The sequence below is a fragment of the Protopterus annectens genome, chromosome 3.part0 (assembly GCF_019279795.1).
Source record: "Protopterus annectens isolate FY-2018-M chromosome 3.part0, PAN1.0, whole genome shotgun sequence".
Lineage (NCBI taxonomy): Eukaryota > Metazoa > Chordata > Ceratodontiformes > Protopteridae > Protopterus > Protopterus annectens.
The window spans coordinates 1816153496-1816174045 of record NC_056731.1 but is presented as its reverse complement, the minus strand read 5'-3'; the positions used below and the strand labels follow the sequence as shown (position 1 = coordinate 1816174045).

The 20550-nt window shown below is 44.9% G+C and overlaps 1 protein-coding gene across 4 annotated transcripts in view; it reads left to right on the top strand.

The window, feature by feature from the left end:
- Window positions 1–20550, top strand: part of ALS2CL (ALS2 C-terminal like) — a 2758770-nt gene that overhangs the window by 541812 nt on the left and 2196408 nt on the right. For all 4 annotated transcript variants that reach the window (XM_044065874.1, XM_044065873.1, XM_044065871.1 and 1 more), the window contains one exon: window positions 5167–5332. In XM_044065874.1, coding sequence (XP_043921809.1) covers window positions 5167–5332 — 166 coding nt within the window. The remainder of the gene's footprint in view (window positions 1–5166; window positions 5333–20550) is intronic.

Genomic DNA, 20550 nt, shown 5'->3' with positions numbered 1-20550 from the left:
TGTGTTAGAAATGCTACATCTAAAGAAATCCCAGTCCCCCGCACCACATGCTCCAAAGACCTCAACCTCATTATCACAATCAACAGAACATGCTGGAGGGACCGGTTCATAACCCAGAGACTGCCCGTGCTCTGCAATAGACTTCCCATACATGTCAAGCAGAGCACCTCACTAGCTCTCTTCAAGAGAAATCTTGATGAGTGGATAGGAAATAGAAAGTTCACCCCGGGGGTCACTGCAGTGGCTGTACTTGACAGAGGCACTGGGAACTAATGTCAGGTGTCACAACGCCAGGGCACTTCTATGGGCTAGGCTTGTAAAGGCTCCAGGGCCATTAGCCTATGAACTTCATGTGCAGGGCAATGGAAGCATTTGCTTTCCCTGATACAATTATAAGGTTGATTAGAAGAATGTATGAGGGATCAGAGGGATTAGGGTCCTCTCTGATAATTTCTGGTTGAGTAGAGGAGCCAGGCATGGTTATCTGCATTCCCCTTTGTTTTTGCATTATATTTAGAACCATTGGCAAAGAAAATAAGGGACTCAGAAATTCAAGGATATAATTGGTATGATAGTCAGGAAAAGCTGGCTCTGTTTGCAGATGATATTTTATATATGACAAAACCAGAAAGGGAGATTACAGTGTTGTGGAATATTTTAAGACAGTTTCAAATCTTCTTGAGATACAGAATTAATGAAGCTAAAACAAAGGCAATAGTGGCAAATTATGTACCCACACTCAGATTGGTCCAACAATATCCATATTTATGGACATGATAAAATGAAGTATTTAGGAGTATGGATTAGAAATGACTCTGTTGTGGCAGCTAAGGATATGTGAGAAGAGACCAAGCAGAAGATGATACAAAAATTGAAACTGGAACCATTGTTATATGGATACTAAGATACAAGCCATTAAAATGCTTTTAGTCCCTTTAGTCTTGTACACAGGTCAGGCATATTTTTATTAACCAGAGGAGAAGCTGTGGATAGCAATTAAAAAAAGAGTTGAAGAATTTTATCTGAGAAGGGTCAAGTTGGGATAAGCTGATTCTTCCAATAGAACAAGGCAAACTAGGATTACCCAGTTTGAGGGGGTATTTCAGAGCGTTTTATACACAGCACAAGCAGAAAACTGTAATTCAAAGTGGAAAGGAATGATGCTTATTCAGGGAGGAAGCTCAAGAAGTAAGGAGAGATTGGGATTTTGGATGTAGACTCTTAAGGAGAACAACCAAAATCATACAGAGAATTATAATCATAAAATAGCAGGGAGCACTCTAACAACCAGACCAGCACGAGAATAGAGAAAAGAGATTTTGCCGATAGGGATGACTGTGGTCAGGGATACAAATAATAGGCAAGAGGGGGATGGAATTTATTGGAGAAAACTGGCAAAGGGACCAAGGTATTGGGAGCAAACAACTAGAAAAGGAAAGGTAATAGAATGGGAAGAGGCCAAGAATGAATTTGGACTTCAGGTTAGAAATTGCCTTCCCTATCGAGGATTGATATCAGAGTTTAGGCAAAGAGAAAGAAGTAGGGGTCTCCTGAATGAAAAACCAGCCCTGGTAGAGTTTTTAATAGAATCTAGAGCAGCAGCTGCTGTTAGGAATAATTAATAAAGCATGTAAAATATTGCATTATAATAATAAGAATCACCCAGAGGAGCTCAGAAAGGATTGGGAAGAGAGATTGAATAAGCAATTCACAAAGAGACAATGGGAGGATACAGGTATATCTCCCAAATATGCAACAAAGTCTAGAAGATTTACGATCTGTGCCTGGAAGTGTTTATATAGGTATTGTTATACCCCAAGTAGACTCCAAAGAATTTTTCCTCAGGTGGATAGCAAATGTTTGCAGTGTGACGGGCATGAAAGAGGTGGCTGGGAACATATTTTTGGGGAGTGTAATGATCTGGCAAGACTGTAGGGATTACCTGCAGACCACTGTGCCAGAGATGCTGGGTTACTGGGGAGATGATTTTTTTTGAGTTACGATACACAATTGGAATTGGCTAGACATAGTAAAGCCTTGCTGAGTCTAATTTCTTTCTTTCTTTCTTTAACATTTGTTGATCAGGAAAGTTCATCTAGGACAGAGCCTATTTTCAGCAGAGGCCCAGGGAGAAACGCTCCAGATGCATGTCTTTGGATTGTGGGAGGAAACCGGAGTACCTGGAGGAAACCATGCAAACGCAGGGAGGACATGCAGACTCCACACATAAGGCACACTAGCTGAGGATTGAACCAGAGAACCTCTTGCTGTGAGGCAACAGCGTTAACTGCTGCACCACTGCACCGCATTTATGCCAAAAAAGCAATTAGTAGAAAATGGAAATCTAAGTCTAGACCAACTTTACTAGAAGTAGTGAATATAGTAACAGAGGTAAAACAACTGGAAATGGGATATTTAGAAAAGGGAGGGAGCAAACTACATAGGAAAAAATGGGAATTGTGGGAACAATATATGCAAAGTAGGAACGAGGTTTAAGAGGCAGGATTTGAATGAACCATATAATGCTTAACTGACAATGACTGGAAAGAGTATAAGTGATGTATAATGTTTGCAACTACAGTTGTTTCAGTGGTGTCTGTGATGTATGCTGTTTGCAACTAAGATGGCGTCATGTTTATTTTTCATATATATATAAATGTAAGATTTCCTATATCATATGTTAAAAATCAGTAAAGATGTTTGTTGGCAAAAAAAAAAAAAAAAAATTCAACTGAATCCATGTCTCATGTTCTCTCCTCAGACCCCAAAGCAATCTCTCCACAGACGCGTCAGATTTTATGTGGGGAGTAGTTTCCATGGGGGTAAAGGTGCAAGGCCTGTGAAGACTTTAACAGCCTATAGCACATCAGTGTAAAGGAGATGTTGGCGATCATGCCTTGAAGTATTACATCACGTATAGTCCCCAAGACTGCTAAAAGTGGTTACAGACAACACCACAGTCATGTAGTACATAAAAAAAGCAGGAAGGTACAAGGTCATACCCCCTATGCAGGCTAGTTATGATGGCTTGGAAGTTAGCTTTTTAGCATTCTTAACCCTCCTTGCATCTTTCATTCCATTAGAACAAAACAAAACTTCGTGACAGACAAGCTGAGCAGGACTGGGACAGACCCTTACAGATGGAAATTGATTTTCAGGAACTAAATCATTTGTGGATGATTCACTTTTAATACCTTTAAGGCACTTATTTCATGAGGTTGTCCAGCAGGTACAAAAACTTATTTTTATTTATTTATTTAACATTTGTTAACCGGAAAAGTTTGACTTGGAATGAGCCAGTTTTCAGCAGAGGCCCGGGGAGAAATGCTCCAGACGCGTGTCTTTGTAACATGGGAGAAAACCGCAGCACCCGGAGGAAACCCACACGAATGCAACCCACACGAATGCAGGGCGGACATGCAGACTCCACATAGAAGGCACCCAGCTGAGAATCGAATCGAAGAACCTCTTGCTGTGAGCCGACAATGCTACCACTGCACCAGCCTGCAAAGGCCTAAAAGAATCAAGAAAGCCTACTACTAGAAAATCCTGTGTTGGTATGTGGAAGCAATTTTCTAGTTAGTGCCTAACCAGTAACCTGGGGCCCATCAAGGGTTTTGCATCACTACTGCTCAAATACTTGTATAAGTTACTTTCTCCGACCTCTCTCATTCCTTTACATAGGTTCATCTTGCAGCCATTTCAGCATATCTGCCCATGGATTCCCCTCTTTTTTCTGTGTTTATATTAAAGCATTTTTTGAAAGGTGTTTTACATCTCAGGCCTCCTTATAAACAAGTTGGTCTTCATTGGGATCTCAATTTTGTTTTGGAGAAGTTGACTATCATCTTTTGGATGTGCCCATCAAGCTGATTGAAGGTTCATGGCTTGGAAAACTGTACTCATCAGTGCTCTGATATTTGCAAGAAAAGTGTAAAGAATGGCAGCAAGCTCTCGTGGTGTGTGAGCCTATCTCGTTTTACACTGCGAGAGGATCTGTCTAATAACAAACCCCCATTCTTGGCCAGAGTGGTTTCAGAGTTTACTTTGAATTAAGTCAGAAGGTAAAAAGCAGGGAAAAGGGATTCTTCGTACTCTGGACATGCATAAGCAGTCCAGGTACTATATTGGCAGAAGTAAGCCCTTTAGAAAAGCAGATCAGCTATTTATTTCTTACAAAGTGATGCAAAAGAACATCCTATGGCTAACCAAACTATTTCTAGGTGGTTGTCCTCAGCTGTTCCTTCTTGTTGTTCCCACCATGGCAAATCCATTCCAGGTAGTATCAAAGCACATTCTGCTAGAGCCTTGTCTTCTTTGATGCCCTACTAGAAGAGGTGGAATCTAGGAGCATTCTAGAGGCAACTACATAGTCCCCCGTACATATTACACAAAGCATTACAAAATAGATTTCTCTCCAAGGGTCCAGAGTTGCTTTGCTAGGACCATTCTCCAGGGGCTCCTGAGCCTTTATCCTTTCTCCTCCCAGGTTGGATAAGCTTGGGTAATCTACTGGTGGGCTACTGCAGCACTTAGAATGATGATCATAGTTAAATTGTGTAAGTTGCACTTAACCATAACAGTAGATATTTGAACTCCTCACTGCTGCAGTAGATGCAACCACTCCGCAAGCCCCTATTATTGTATATAGTTGGAATATAAAGTAAGGTTTTGTTTTTCTACTTTATATGTTTCCTTGTCATTGTTTGTTTGATTCAGGATTGTTAGGCTCTTTTCTTCTTATATGGGAAAGAAAGTCCTGAAGAAATCTTCACTCTGGCTGTTGATTTCCCTTCTTCGGATTAGCCAATTAGCAGTTAGGAAAAGTGCTGGGAGGAACCAGAGCTTTCTGAAACTGGCTAGTTGTGCTTTCCTATATAGGAAACAACCGATATAACCTAAAGGCTACTGCAGCAGTGAGGAATTTTAACATCTACTGTTATGGGTAGCTGCAGCATACACATCTGCACTTTATAAGGAATGAAACAAAAATTGATTCAAATCTTTAATTGCTCTTTGCTGAGTCACATGTACTTTGGAGAATATTTAGTATTTGTAAACTACAGTCAGCCTTGTAATACCCTTTGGTTTTGTGTAGCCGTAAGACATACCTAGTTAAAATGTTGAAGCAATTAATGTTTCTTCATTTTATGTTTTTTTTAACAGTGATTACTGGAAGAAGAACAAGAAAATCTTACAAGGGTTTCTTAATGACTCAACCTCAGAAACATCAGTTGCTGTGCTCCTTTACAGAAATCTTCATGAGCCGTTTAAAAATCAGATACTCCAGTATTCGTTAATCCTCACCAGACTAAGTCAGGAGTTAGGAGAGGTACTATGATCTACTTAAAGCATTGATTTATAAAATATTAAGCAAATTGTTTGGTGCTGTGTAAATCGACAGAGTTGTCTTAAAATATTGTATGTTATCTACTGTCATCAGTACATCATTCAGTGATGCACTTTAGTGGTCCACATTTACATGGTTAAAGCTGATAGGAAAATAGTTGAGTTATAATTGCTTAACTCATTAACACCTTCGAGGTATGGAATGTCACACGTCTAGCAGCCTACACACATCTTGCATTCCAAAGTATTTTCTGAAAAATAAACTTTAAATGGATAAGATAAACAACTGTAATTATTTTTTGAACAATAAAAGCTATTGAAACTGTATAAAAACAGAAATGTCATCAGTAATACATATTCTTTACAGTTGTAATAGTACATTCTTAGCATTTCCATAAATACTGTAATATAGTGTCTGATGATGTATTTTTCATCTGTTCCTCAACCAGTGGGTCTCGGATTCAATCTCTGATCCAGCTTCAGGCATTTCTTTAGACTTTGGCTTTGTAGCTTGAACTCTAATCCCTTAGCCATAATCTTTTCCTTCACCTGAGATACCTCAGATCTCTTTTGCACTTCAGCATTTGGACGTGGTCACCTATAACTTGAGTGGGATTTAAGGTTAGATAAGTTATTTCCATTTGATCTTTTTTCCTAGCAGATTTCTTTTATCTCTAGCTTTCTTCCACTGTCTATAAGTGTTAAAAATATATGAACACCTATCTGTTAGTTAGCTATTAATGGTGGTCAAACCTTCTTTTACATACTTGTTTGGTACCTTAGATTTTGTACTTCTCATGTTAACTTTGTTGGTATTTTTCTTATATTGCTACTAAATTTTCAGCATTATCATTTTTGGTAATCCTTTCCTTATTTGGGTTTTTGTGGTTGTACTCTGTTGTGACTGCTGTTTCTTTTGCCATGTCTGAAAAGCCAACTGGTTTTAAAAATTGCTTATCCTGTGGGCACAAAATTCTTAATTTGGACACTCACTCCAAATGCGTTTATTGCCTCAGAGCAGGGCAGCTTAATACTGGTTGTGGGGTTTGTGCAGGATTGAGTCGTCAAGTACACTTCGAGCGCAAAAACAAACTGATCTTGGAAGGCTTACTTCCCTCCACTTCTTCTTCTTCTGGAGTTCCCCCTCATACCGAGAAATCTCCAGAGTCGTCTAAAGGGGATGCTACTGACAAAACTGAAGAGTCAAAGAAGCATTCTCCGATGGCTCTCCTTCAGCTCTGGCTTAACTCCGCATAAGAAAATAGCAAAGTCTTCAGTCAGAATTCTCCCACAGATCTGACCTCATCTAAGTCGAGACTGTTGGATCCAACTTCCCTTTTGGATGTGACTCGAGCCAAGTGCAAGTCTCCTTGGGTTAAATCAACCAGATTTTCTCCAGAGCCTATTTCTTCAAGACTTCACTCAGCATTTTTACAGTAGACTCCTTGAGGGACATCCACACTACCCTTGAATTCTTCATCCCTCAGGTCAACTTGGAGCCTAACAGAAGCAGATGTGGACAGGAAGATGAGAGTTTTTCAGAACCCATATTCCACTGGGAGTAATTCTGGCTCTGTCTTCCATCGGATCTGTGAGTCTACCACTAGTCCAACCCCAACTTTTGACTCCTACTGTGATCCATCCTCTGGTTTTGGAGTCTTCGGATCAGAGAATCCAGAGTTTGTCTGTGTTGGATCCTAAGGCTTGGCCTTTGTCTCCGGCACCTTCTCTGATCTAGACAGCTGTAATCCTTTCAGTGCTGGAAGGATATCAGAGCCATAGTGTTGGCGCCTGATGTGGGGGTCTGACTTGCCTGTGATGTTCTTGGAGCCATCCCTTCCCCTTCAGGCCTTGGTGCTGGACAGTTCGACTCTCACCTTTGCATTGAGGCAAGATCTTAGGGATGCTCAAAGGTGTCCTGAGCAGGTGCCTGACTTCTTTAATGTTGGTTCTTGGTTCTTGTTTCCCCCTTGATCTCTGCCTTTGAGGTAGTGGAGAAAGCATTTCCTACATCTGTGGACAAGACATCCATGCCCCTCTGTGGTCCACCCCTCCACATCTGTCTACCTAGGATCCTGAGTCTTGTCATCTTGCTCCATTTGGACAGCCATCCTAGTCAAGCCCTTATACAAGATTCTGCCCGCACTCCCGAGTCCACACCGGAATGTCCCACCTGAGAGTCTCCTTAGAAGCATACATGCAAAAGGAGGCACTTAGATTCTTCACAGGAATCCTTGACCAAAGACTGTTGACTTTGATGAAGGAAAAGGGGGTACCCCAGATCACCCACTGAGAATGTCTTGTTCTGTGAAATCCTCAAACTTTTGAGGCAGAAAGGAGGTTGGTCTTCCTATTCTCCCTTGCCCGGAGGAGTCAGTGTTCCTCAAGGCTTTCAGAGCCAGCTCAGCTATGTCCTTGGTAGTCCCCCAGTGGATGAGATGCTGAACCTCATCTCCCACTGGGCTTTGATGGATCTGGATGTCACAGAACCTTTGCCCAAGAGACTAGATAAATATCTTGTTGCATCCAAGAATAGGGCCCATTGAACTAAGGGTCCCCCAGTAGATGCTGTGGTGGTAGCAGTAGACCCCAAAAAAGAACTTGCTAAGCAGAGTTCTTCTGTCCATCCCTCTGAGAGTACAGGGCAGTGGACAGGTTTGTGAAGCATGTTTACATGTCAGCAACCTTCTCCCTCAGATTCCTGAACTGTTTGTTGTGTGTCATAACATTTCAGATGAAATTGGTGAAGGAGTTCTCTAGTACTCTGCCAGGGTCCATGTCTGCTGAAGACAAAAAGACAATGTGAAGCTGTTCAATCTCGCCGTTCATTCTTACAAATAGGTTCGGAGCCAATCCCTCGGCTCCGAGTTGGCCGCTTTCACAAGCTCAAGGTTTTTGAGTATCTTGAGGCCAAGTCCCTATCCCATGACGCTCTCTGCCTCACCTGAGATCTAGTTTGCCTCTGCAACAGATCAGAGGTCGAGAGTGGAGCTCAGGCCAGTGTTTTTCATATTTCTATATATTTCTTTAGGAATTTTTCTAAAAGTGTGTATTTTGTCACAGTTTAACAATAGACTAGTTCTAGTCATTTTCTTTTCTTCTTTTGAGGAAAATCTTTGTTTATAGAACGGCTGTTTTTAGGCCTTTCATGGCCGCATTTTAGTTGGTCCCTAACCTCGTTTACAGTGTTTGTAACTGTATTTTCTTAGACTGAGAGTATTGTCCTTTATAACGATTTGAATCTTTAACTGTTATAGCTTTTTGCAGTGTTTGTTTGTCTAGGCAGTTATAACTGTTTGAATCATTAACTGTTTATTTTAGAGTGTGGTGTTAGTCTAGCTAGTGTGTTTGTTTGCCTAGACAGTTATATATAGATATATAGTTATTTCTTTTACATTATGGCTGATCATAAGGAAAAAGAGAGGCAGAAGTCAGGGTTTAAGAAATGCCCTAAATGCGGACAAAAAAATGTCCATTACTGATTCACATGTTTGCTGTGTTTATTGTCTGGGTGCAGTCCATCTGCAGGAGGTCTGCTCTGTTTGTCTTTTGTTCAGCAGCAGGGTCTTGTTGGAATGTAGGAGAAAGTTAGTGAATAGAGGGTTGTTGAAACCTGATTTTCAGGATGCTCTTGATAAGGCTGACCAGACTTCCAAATCTTTAAAGGGATCTAAATCTTCAAAAGCTTCTTAGGAGTCAAGGTCTTCTCCGAAATTGGCTGAGAAAGTGCGGTCGCCGGTTCCACAGTCCTCAGAACTGAGCACCAAGCAAGTTTTTCGGAGCTGGTCCCCTGTATTGGAGTTGGTCTCCGAAGTTTTAGAATCGCCAATTTTACAGTTGGTGGCTTCATCTATCCCTTCGACTCGTTCTTCAGAGGAGCCTGTCAGATGTGGATGTGGACCAAGTGGTGCAGAGGCTCCTCCAGAACCCGGCATTAGCCAAATTCTTGTCGGCTCCGGCACAACCAGTCTTGAAGCCAAAGACGTCCTTGCCTATTGTGTGTGCTCCTCCTCCGAGCTGAGCAGGTCCTTCGAAGCCGGAGGAGGTAGAACTGATGATTGTGGAACCATCGGCTCTGTCGACTCAGACTACTTTGATGCTGTTCGAGGAGTCTGGGTGCCGACACTCTACGGTCGGCTCCCGGGGGGAAGAGTCGAACCGATGGGTCGGTTCCGGCCCTTCCTCTCAGAGCTTTGGCATGGATGAGCTCAGCTCCTTCCTCTGGCTCGGACCCCACTGTTTAAGCACAGGGAAAGTTGCCATCTTCTTCGGGACCAGCTGCTTCTTCGCATCGTAGCAGTGGGGCCTTCAGTGCTATGAGGAGAGTTATGTCTTCTATGACACCCACTTCATGAGGGTCTGCTTCCTCATCCCCGAAAGTGCCACATTCTACCTCTGCATCACGGGTCCCCTTAAAGCATAGAGACCCAGAGCCTCAGGTAGCCCCATTGGGTGACCCATTTTCTCCTGAGACCTTACCTGAAGCTCCCGCTGATGAGGTTTCCAGAAAGAAACTTTGCAAGAGGAGGCATTTAGACTCCCCGCAGGAGTCTGTCACATCAGACACTGACTTAGAGGAGTCAGAAGGGTCCCCACGGTTCCCCTCGGAGGATATCTCTTTTGCTGATATCCTAGAGATCCTAAGACAGAGGGGTAGATTGCAGTCCGTTAACCCTACTGATGATGAGTCGGTGCTTCTGAAGGCCTTCGGGTCTCAACCCTCTACCTCCTGGGTGACTCCACCCTTCGATGAATTAATGGGTTTAGTTGTTCAAAGGGTGTGGAATTCTCCTGATACTGTGGAACCTGTCCCTCGGAGGCCCAACAAGTTTTTAACATCGCCACAAGACAAGTTGTTCCTTACCAAAGGAGTGCCAGTTGATGCCATGGTGGTGGCGGCGACCACCAAGAAAGAGATGTCTGAAACCTCTTTTACTGTCCATCCTCCTAATAGATAATGGACCAGTATGGGAAACGCATTTTTAGTTCACCGACTTTTGCTATGTGATCGCTCAACTATTTGACTCACTTTACCAGACTTCAGTGAGATCTCCTTAAAGAGCTTGGAGATGCTCTACAGAGTACTGCAGCTGAGGGCGCTCCTGATAAGGTGACATCACAGCTCAATACCCTTAATTCTATGGTTAACTCGTCCATGCGTCTCATTTCTTATGCAGTTGATAGCACAACTCAGGCAGCAGGTTCAGGAATAGCTCTTCGGAGACCTTCCTGAATGCGTTTATGCTCTTTTGCGGAAGCCTTCAAGTCTTCCTTTGTTAATACCCCATTTGATGGCTCATCCCTTTTCGGGCCTAAAGTCAAGGAGACCCTCACAAGGTGTGAACAAAATGGAAAGACTCTATCTGCTGTAGGAGTCCGTTTTTCCACCCCTACTAGACCTTATCCCAAAGGGCAAAAGGGAGGAAAAATGTGGTTCCACAAGTCCCAAGATTCTTGGATACAAAGCATTATTACCAGAGGATATACCATTCCTTTCACAGAACCTCCCTCTGTACGAAAGAAAATCCCAGACATTCCACCCAGTCTCTGGGATCAAGCAACCACAGAAATTAAAAGGTTGCTAGAAAAAAAGTGTCATCCAGCCAGTCCCAGCAGACCAGATAGGATCCAGAACCTACTCAAGATTCTTTTTAGTTCCAGAGAAAACGGGGGACTGGAGGCCCATCTTGGACCTCAGCAAAGTCAACACTTTTGTAAAGAAAGAGAAGTTCCAGATGGTCACGCTTCAGTCGATTCTTCCATTTCTAGGAACGGGCGATTGGATGTGCTCTATAGATTTCAAGGATGCGTACTAGCATATCAAAATGGCCAGACCATCCAGAGATCACCTGCGTTTCTGGCTGGGAGCCAGTCATTATCAGTTCTGAGCACTGCCGTTTGGTCCCACAACAGCCCCCATAGTGTTTACCAAGTGCATGGCAGTGGTTACAGTTCACCTGAGACATCTAGGTTTCCGAGTGTTTTCGTACCTGGATGACTGGCTCCTCACCGCCACCTCCAGGCATCAACTAGTTCAATCCAGGGACCTTGCTCTAAAACTGTGTTCTCAGTTTGGAATTACTATAAATTTCGACAAGTCTGCGTTGTCACCATCGCTGCATATTTCATTTATCGGAGCAGATTTAGACACCACCACCGCCATGGTAAAACTGCCCCTGGAAAGAATGATCACACTTCGACAACAGGCATCAAACATTCTGGCAAGAAACAAAGTAACCAGCCTCTCAAGTTTTAAAATTGCTAGGTACTATGGCAACAACTGTTATAGCAGTTCCTCTAGGGTGCATGCACATGAGAATTCTTCAATGGTTACTCTTCACCCAATGGTCTTACCAACAGCTCCCGATGTCTTTCTTGATAATCATCACAGATTCATGCAAAAAGGATCTACAGTGGTGGTTGACCAGCCACCATGTAACAGTAGGTCACCCATTTGTTCTTCCCCCGCCATCAGCTATGGTGACCATGGATACTTCTCTGATAGGGTGGAGGGGGGCTTTTTCAGGGAAGAACAGCCCAAGGCACCTGGTCAGAGACAGAGTCACAATTGCACATCAATGTCCTGGAGATGAGAGCATATTGGCGTTGCAGTACTTCTAAGACTGTCTTCCGCTGGAAATTATTGCTATTCAGTCTGACAACATGTCGGTAATCTGGTATATCAACAAGCAAGGGGGAACCAAGTCTTATCCCCTATATTGAGTGGCCCTAAGAGTCTGGCAGTGGGCTATATCCACCGGGTGCTTTCTGATAGTGACGCACATCCTGGGGAAATCCAACGTGATTGCAGACAAACTAAGCAGAGCTATTCTGATGCCGCACGAGTGGTCCCTCAAAAATGAGGTAGTGGAAATGATTTTCCACAGATGGGGCCAGCCTTGCTGCAACCTGTTTGCACCTCCCATGAATGCCAAATGCAGAAGCTACTTTGCCTTGAATCCCCCACAGAGGAAAACCCAAGGGACTCTCTCATCCATGCTTGGCCCATGGGACTCCTATATGCATTTCCACCTATTCCCCTGATTCCAAAATTTCTGCAGAAAGCCAAAGCCTTAGGGAGGACTGTAATTCTGATAGCCCCTTATTGGCCTCAACAGATTTGGTTCCCTTTCCTTCGACTCTACCATTTAGAGGAACCTTGGATTCTGGACCCAGTTCCAGATCTGCTGACACATTCGTCAGGGGCTCTTCATCCTTCACTCCACTCCCTCAAATTGACAGCTTAGCTGCTCCGATTTCCAACATAGCCAGGTCCCACACTCTTTCCTCGGAAGTGCAGCATATCCTTCTATCTTCACACAAGGCTTCAACCAGAAAATTATATGTCAGCAAGTGGAAGCAGTTCACCTTGTGGGCTTCTCAAAATAATATTGACCTGTACATCACTCCAGTTGCTAGCATATTAGAGTTCTTGACTAAACTTTTTAATGAAGGTGCTGCGGCAGCTACCATACGTGTTCAGTTGGCTGCCATTTCAAATTTTCACCTCGGATCGGAAGGCTCAAATCTCGTGTCTCACAGGTTATGAGGAGCCTTCATAAAAGGAACCATACATCTTAGACCACCAGTTAGACAACCTTTCACTCCCTGGAACCTTAACTTTGTTCTATCTAGGATTATTCTTCCTCCATTTGAGCTTGCATCTTCCTGTCTTGGCAAAACATTTTCTTGGTAGCAATTACATCAGCACACAGGGTGTCTGAACTACAGGCTTTGTCTATTAAGCATCCATACTTGATTTTTCACCCTGACAGAGTGTCGCTCCCGACTAATCCATCCTTCTTGCCAAAGGTTTGCTCAGAGGCTAATTTAAATCAAACAATTGAGCTTCCAACCTGCTTCAGTAACCACTCCAACAAGTTGGAGTATATGTTGCATAAGCTTGATGTACACAGACAACTCGGATTTTTTTTGGATAGAACCAAAGAATTTAGAAAATCAGAACAACTTTTTGTCTCCTATTCAGATGCCAAAAAAGGGCAGCCTGTGTCAAAAGTCACTCTTTCCAAATGGTTAACAGATTGTATAAAGTTCACATACTCTTCCATGAATCAATCGCTAGAACATAAAGTGAAGGTGCAGTCCACAAGGGCTGTTTCTACCTCTTCAGCTTACATGGCTAGACTGCCTCTAGATACAATATGCACAGGTGCCACTTGGTCAAAACCACATACCTTCATTATGCATTACAATGTAGACAAGGCCTCCAGGGACAGTGCTTCCTTTGGTTCCACTGTCCTCAGGAATATACTCCCGTGAGCCACCCAGGATAAATGGTGCTTAGGACGCTACCCATTTGTAAGAATGAACTGCGAGATTGAACAACTTCACATAAAGAAGTTATGTACTTACCATAACGTTCCGTGTGAGTTGTTCATCTTGCCTTCATTCTTGCATTCTCTCCCGCCTACCCCCTCCAGGCTTCTCAAAGAACGAGTAAGAGCTTTGGGATCTGGTGGGTCTTTGTATAGGATTTCTTACTCTGACTAGAGTTACACTTATATTACTTTTGTTGTATATATTGGGATCAGCAAACTAGATCTGAGGTGAGGCAGAGAGCATCATGGGATAAGGGACTTGGCCTTGAGCTACTCGAAAACCTCGAGCTTGTGAAAGTGGCCGACTCGGAGCTGATTATCAGCTCCGAACCCATTTGTGTAAGAATGAAGGCAAGATGAACAACTCACATGGAATTTTATGGTAAGTACATAACTTCTTTTTTACTGTGGAACTGGCTACCCACCAGCTTATCGAAAGCCTCAAGGAGGCTGATTTCTGATGCCTCAGAGGGATCTTTGAGAGCCGCAGGTTCAGGAATTGCTGTAAGAAGGCACTCCTGGATGTACCTTTGTGAATCTGTGGAGCCCTTCACGACTTCATTCTTCAGTGCTCCCTTTGATGAATCCACCTTATGTGGCTCTAAGGTAAAGGAAACTCTGTCCAGGAGTGAACAGGATGTGAAGTCCTTGTCTTCCATAGGGGTCCATTTTTCTATTCCTCAGTGGACTTTTTCAAGGAACCAGAGAGCAGGTACAAAGATTTGGTTTCACAGGATCCAAGCATCATCCCAGGACTCCTATGGAGACAGATCTCCCTATGGCAGAGGGAGGAATTCTAATAGTTGACACTGCCCTTGTGGCAGAGGAGGTCCGCAACATCGGGCTTCAGAGATAATTTTTCTGAGAAGCTCTTTCAGTACCCCTGAAAGGCTGCCCAACTGCTACACTCTGGACGCAGTTGGGGGGAGGGTACTTATCTGTGCACCCAGAAGCATGGACAGCCATCACCAGTGATACCTGGGTGCTCAGTAGAATATCCAGAGGCTATTACATATCATTTTCCCTTCTTCCTCCTAAATGTATCAGAAAGATTTCTGACATTCCACCTAGTCGGAGGAAAGCGGCAGCCACAGAAATACAAAGGTTGCTGGCAAAATTACTCATCCACATGGTACCTTAGGACAGCAATGATCTAGAACTTACCTCAAGGTTCTTTTTAGTGCCAAAGAAACCTGGGGACCAAAGAGCAGTTTTGGATCTCATCAATCTGAATCACTTTGTGAAACACTTGAAGCTCTAGATGGTCACAGTTCAGTCCATTCTGCTGTTAAACAAGGATGATTGGATGTGCTCTTTAGATCTCCAGGATGTGTACTATCACATCGAAATAGACAGGTGCTCCAGGAGATATTTATGCTTCTGGCTGGAAGCCAGTCACTACCAATGCAGAGCCCTGCCCTTTGGTCTTACCACAGCCCCTAGGATGTTCAAGTGCATGGCAGTGGTCACAGCTCACTTGAGACTGCTAGGATTCTAGGTATTTCCTTATCTTGATGACTGACTCCTCTCTGCTCCCCTGAAGCATCTACTGATTCAAGCCAGGGACTCTTTGCTCTAACTATGTATTCACCTGGGCGTCACAGTAAACTATTGCTAAATCTCAGCTATCCCCCACACAAGTCCTGGAATTCATTGGAGCTTGTCTGGTTACAGTGGCACAGGTCACGTTGACCACAGACAAGGTTGAACACATTGTAGAGTTATGCATCATGCATTCTCTCTCTTCCTTCCCCTCCAGTCAGATTAGTCTTACAATTTCTTGGGTCTATGGCAGCTTCCATAGTTCTTGCACCTCTAGTAAGATTTTACTTGAAGATACTGCAGTGGATGCTTGCGGTACAATGGTTTTGGTGGTCTGGTACGTCAACAAATGGGGGAACCTGGTTCTACCCCTTATGTCGAGAAACAATTGTGTGTGGCAGTCGGCACTCTCTTATGGCTGCTTTTTATTGGCAAAGCTTTTTCTGGGGAAATCCACCTTGCTGGCAAACAAGCTGAGGAGGTCCATGGTACTCCCTCATGAGTGGTCTCGCAATCCATTAGTGGTGACAATCATATTTTGCAAATGGGGCCAACTGTGCATTGACCTCGTCGCTTCTCCCCGCAGTGCAAAGTTCAGCATGTACTTTGCCGTGATCCCCCCCAGAGGCAGAGTTACCAAGATGTTCTCTGATTCATGATTGGCTCCTTGGTCTCTTTTATGCCTTCCCCCCATTCCTTTCATTCCTAAGTTTCTTCAAAAAGCATGTCAATGAAAGAACAGATGTCCTTCGTGTTTCACTGTTGCAGTCATCACATTTGGGTTATCTGCCTGCAGGTAGCCCTCAGTCGGCCTGAATACCAGAGACTTCATCTTCATGCGTTGGATGCTGTTGCTTCTTCCATGACATCAGGTCATCAGGGATATAAGAACAGGCAGCCATCGTCATTACACCAGTTCTTCTTGCCGCTGGAGCCCGAAGCAGAAGCAGTTCACAAGTGCCAGTCGACCGCTACCAGAATTTTCATGTTCCAGTTGAAAAATACTGAAGTCTTCTAAAGCTAAGTACCCCCATTGGGGATGCTTTTTTCTTTCTCTAACCGATGTCGGAAAAAATTAATAATTGTCTTGCCTGTGGAAAGGAAAAACCTCACAGAGATTTCCATTCTTACTGCGTCACTTGTTTAGGCCCAGACCACGACGTTTCTTGCTATCGGTTTTGTTCATTGCTCCATTCTTGCCTTGACAAGTGTGTGGTTTCCCTTCCTGTTGCTTCATCTAGTTTACCCTCCCTAGGTATTGGATACTTCTCATGACTTTGTCTCACCCATCCAGCATGTCTCATCTTTATATCAGGACTCTCAAGCTGATCGCTTGGTTTCTCTACTTCTAGTGATGGCTAGGCAGTCCAGGCCTTCTTCCCCGTCCTGTCATATTCTTACATCATCCCAGAAAGTTTCTGTTAGAAAGGTGTACAAGAGTGAATGGGAAGAAAAGATTTTTCATTTGGGCTCTCAAGTGCAAACTAGATCCATTTTCAGCACTGGTTCCAGCTAATCTTGACTTCCTTGCTTCCATTTTCAGTAGTGGAGCTAGGTGTTCTACAATTAAGGTTAAACTTGCTGCCATCTCTAGTTTTGACTTGGGTGAAAAACACTTTTTCTTGGCTTCACTGAAATGATGTAATGTCTGCCTCAGACCCATTTTACTACCTATTAAGGATCCTACCCCATCACTGGATTGAACAGTGCTTCTTTAGGCTTTGATGCAGCCACCTTTTGAGCCCTCTGACAAGGTGGACATAAATTTTTTGTCATGGAAAAACATTTTTGTGGTTGCCTTTGCATCGGCCAGATGAGTATCAGAACTCCATGCACTTTCTTCTCAGTCTCCGTATCTGCTTTTTGACAAGGTAAGGTGCCCTTTCAAACTAATCTTTTTCTTTTCTACCTAAGATGACATCAGAGACCACTATCAATCTGTCCATCAGTCTACCTGTTTTCTTTCCAAATTTTCCAACAAAGGAGAATATATGCCACATGGATGTTCATAGACAGCTTAGAGTCTATTTCCACAGAACCAAATGTTACAGGAAATCATAACAATTGATGTTATGTGATCCTATCTCGCCTACATTCTGACTGATGGGTTCGGAGCCGATCCCTCGGCTCCGACTCGGCACGCTTATGCCAAAGAGCGAAGTCTCTTATTGGCTGAGCTTACTATATCCCAGGATGCACCACTACCAGTCCCCCAGATCTCGTTTGCCGCTAACTAGCAAAGACGTGGTCTCGAGCTGGCTGAGCTAAGTAGTGTTTTTCACTAACTTTTTCTGTCAGGAATTTTCTAATTCTATAACAAAAAGCTGTTTTAACAGCTATACCGTACTTTTTGTGTATGACTGGTATTTTTGTGGAAAATTAGTGTGTTTGTTCTGACTAGAGGCCCCTTTGAATTGAAGGGCTTTTCCCTGTCAGTCAATTATTTTTCAAATCCTTAGGGGTTCTAGGATCCCCTTTAGTTATTTTTTCTGTAGTTGTCGGACTGTCAATCTTAATCGGCAACCGTAAGCTAATCATTGTAGTGACAGTCATTTAAAAAAAAAAAAAAAAAAAAGTGTGTTTTTCTGTGATAGAGTTACTAAATTTGTTGCTATAATGTCTCAGGCTCCTAGGCCTTCGGGCTTTAAGAAGTGTACTAAGTGCAGTTTTAAAATGTCAATCACAGATGACCACTCTCTCTGTGTATATTGTTTGGGCGCCAAACATTTGCAGGAGTCCTGCAGCGTGTGTCACGCGTTTTCCTCGAGGGTCCTCCAAGAGAGGAAAAATCAACTTATTTTGAAAGGCCTTATAAAACCCTCTTTTGAAGAAGCATTAGCGTCCTCTCCTTCTCCTGCTAAAAAGAAAAGGGCGTCGGCTCCGACCAGTCCGTCGGACCCGACCGCCAAAAGACATAGGCAGGCTTCTCCTTCGGCTCCACGGACTTGGAGCCGAGGGTGGAACAGTCTGCCTCGATGCCTCCAGTCTCAACTCCTCTGGGTTGAGCCGACGGCTGGGGCATCGAGAGGCGGGTCACCTTCATCGGCTCCACTGATCTCGGAGCCGATGAAGGTTGTCCGCTCAGACACTTCCTCCTCGGCGCCGAAGTCCTCTTCGGCACCGATGGAAATTGGTTTGGACACTCCTTCGGCGCCGATAGTTATCGAGTCGCCTCGGAGCCGGTCCCCTAGTCCCTTGGAGCCGTTGGAGAGACCTACTCGGACCCGTTCGGTCTCTTACAGGTCATCGAGGATGTCAGATGCGGACATAGACAGGGTGCTCCAAAGACTGTTCCAGTCCCCAATTTGTTTCGGCTCCGACCCAATTGGCTTCGGAGCCGATAGCCCACTCCATTGCCATTCCTCCTCCGACCGCTTTGGCTCCGTCGGAGCAGGTGCTGATGGAGCCAGTAGAGATCATGGGGTCGGCTCCGACCCTTACTCCAACCCCGGCCTTCGGGTCCGAGTTTAGCACACGGACTTCTTCGGCTGGACCCGGGGGTGACGTTTCGGGACCAATGCTGTCGGGTCCGAGCCTCCCTCTCGGTGCTTTGGCCGCGGGACTTCCGTCTGCTATCATGGCTCCGGGGACTTGACCCTCCCAGGATTCTGGGGGTCCGGCTTTCAGAGCTATGAGGAGTGCCTTGGCCAAGTCTTCTTCGGCCATCTCTACAGCTTTACCGGCACCTTCCCTGGGCATGGAGACTGGGTCTTTGGCAGTTCCCCTGTCTCTAGGCAGCAGAGCCCTGGGGCCTGAGGTTACCCCCACGGGGGGTTCCCCTCCTCCTGAGGGTTCTTCGGAGTTGTCTACGGAGGAGCCCCCAAGGAAGAGATCGTGCAAGAGGAAGCACGTGGACTCCCCCGACGAGTCTCTTACATCAGACACTGATCTTGATGATGCGGAGGGGTCCCCAAAGTCGTCCTCGGATGATGTCTCATTTGCAGACATTCTAGAGATCCTTAAGCAACGAGGCGGCTGGAATTCCAAACCCCCCTCCGCTGATGAGTCGATGTTTCTCAAGGCCTTCGGGGCTCAGCCCTCCGCCTCCTGGGTGTCTCCGCCCTTCGACGAGCTCCTGGATTTGGTTTGTCGGAGGGCGTGGGAACATCCAGATACTGTGGAACCAGTGCCTTCTCGCCCTAACAAATTTTTGTCTGCCCCACCCGAGAAGGAGTTCTTAACTAAAGGCGTGGCTGTAGATGCCATGGTGGTGGCATCTGCTACCCAGCAGGACGTGGCAGAGGCTTCAACGTCCGTCCATCCTCCTAATAAGGAGTCTAGGAGCATGGACCGGTACGGGAAGCGCACCCTGACTTCAGCGGCCTTTACTCTGAGGTCCCTGAATTATTTGGCACATTTCACCAGACTACAGAGGGATCTGGTCAAGGAGCTCTCAGACTCCCTCTCAGGTAACCTACCTGAGCAGCTAGCCCAGTCGGTTAGCTCTCAGTTGGCTATCCTTAACTCGATTTCTAACTCGTCCATGAGGCTCATTTCATATGCGGCCGAAGGCGGGCAGAGCGGCAGGCACAGGCGTGGCTCACGGAGACAAGCCTGGCTCCGTTTGTGTCATTTCGCGGAGGCTTTCAAGTCTTCCTTTGCCGACGCTCCCTTTGATGGGTCCTCTTTGTTTGGACCCAAGGTAAAGACACTCTTACCGCTGTGAGCAGGAGGGAAAGACTTTATCTGCCGTAGGAGCACATTATTCCACTCCCTTTCGGCCTTATCCCAAGGCTAAAAGAGGAGGGAAAATGTGGTTCCGCAAATCACAGAAATTCTTTCCCCAACAGCAGGAAGATTCCCCTTCCAGAGGCAGAGGACGAGGAAATTTTTCTGGGAGACGCCGTCCCAGAGGCGGCAGAGGCCCCCCGCAACACTGGAGACCGCGAGTCCTTTCGTGGCTCTTCAGCCTCCCACACTTCATGAGGGATTGCCCGGCTGTGCTGCTCCGGAGCCAGTCGGTTGCCGCTTGCCAAGCACCTAAAAGCTTGGGAGTCTATTACTCAGGACAGATGGGTGCTTCGGATTATTGCCGGAGGTTACACCATTCCCTTCACACACTCACCCCCACCATCCAAAAAAATCCTGGACCCACCACCCAGTCAAAGGGAAATTGCAGCCGTAGAAGCTTCAAAGCTGCTAGAAAAAGGAGTCATCCAACCGGTCCCCACAGACCAGATCGGATCCGGAAATTACTCAAGGTTCTTTTTAGTGCCAAAAAAGACAGGGGACCTGAGACCCATTTTGGATCTCAGCAAACTAAACCAGTCCGTCATGAAGTCCAAATTCCGAATGGTCACTTTACAATCCATTCTCCCAT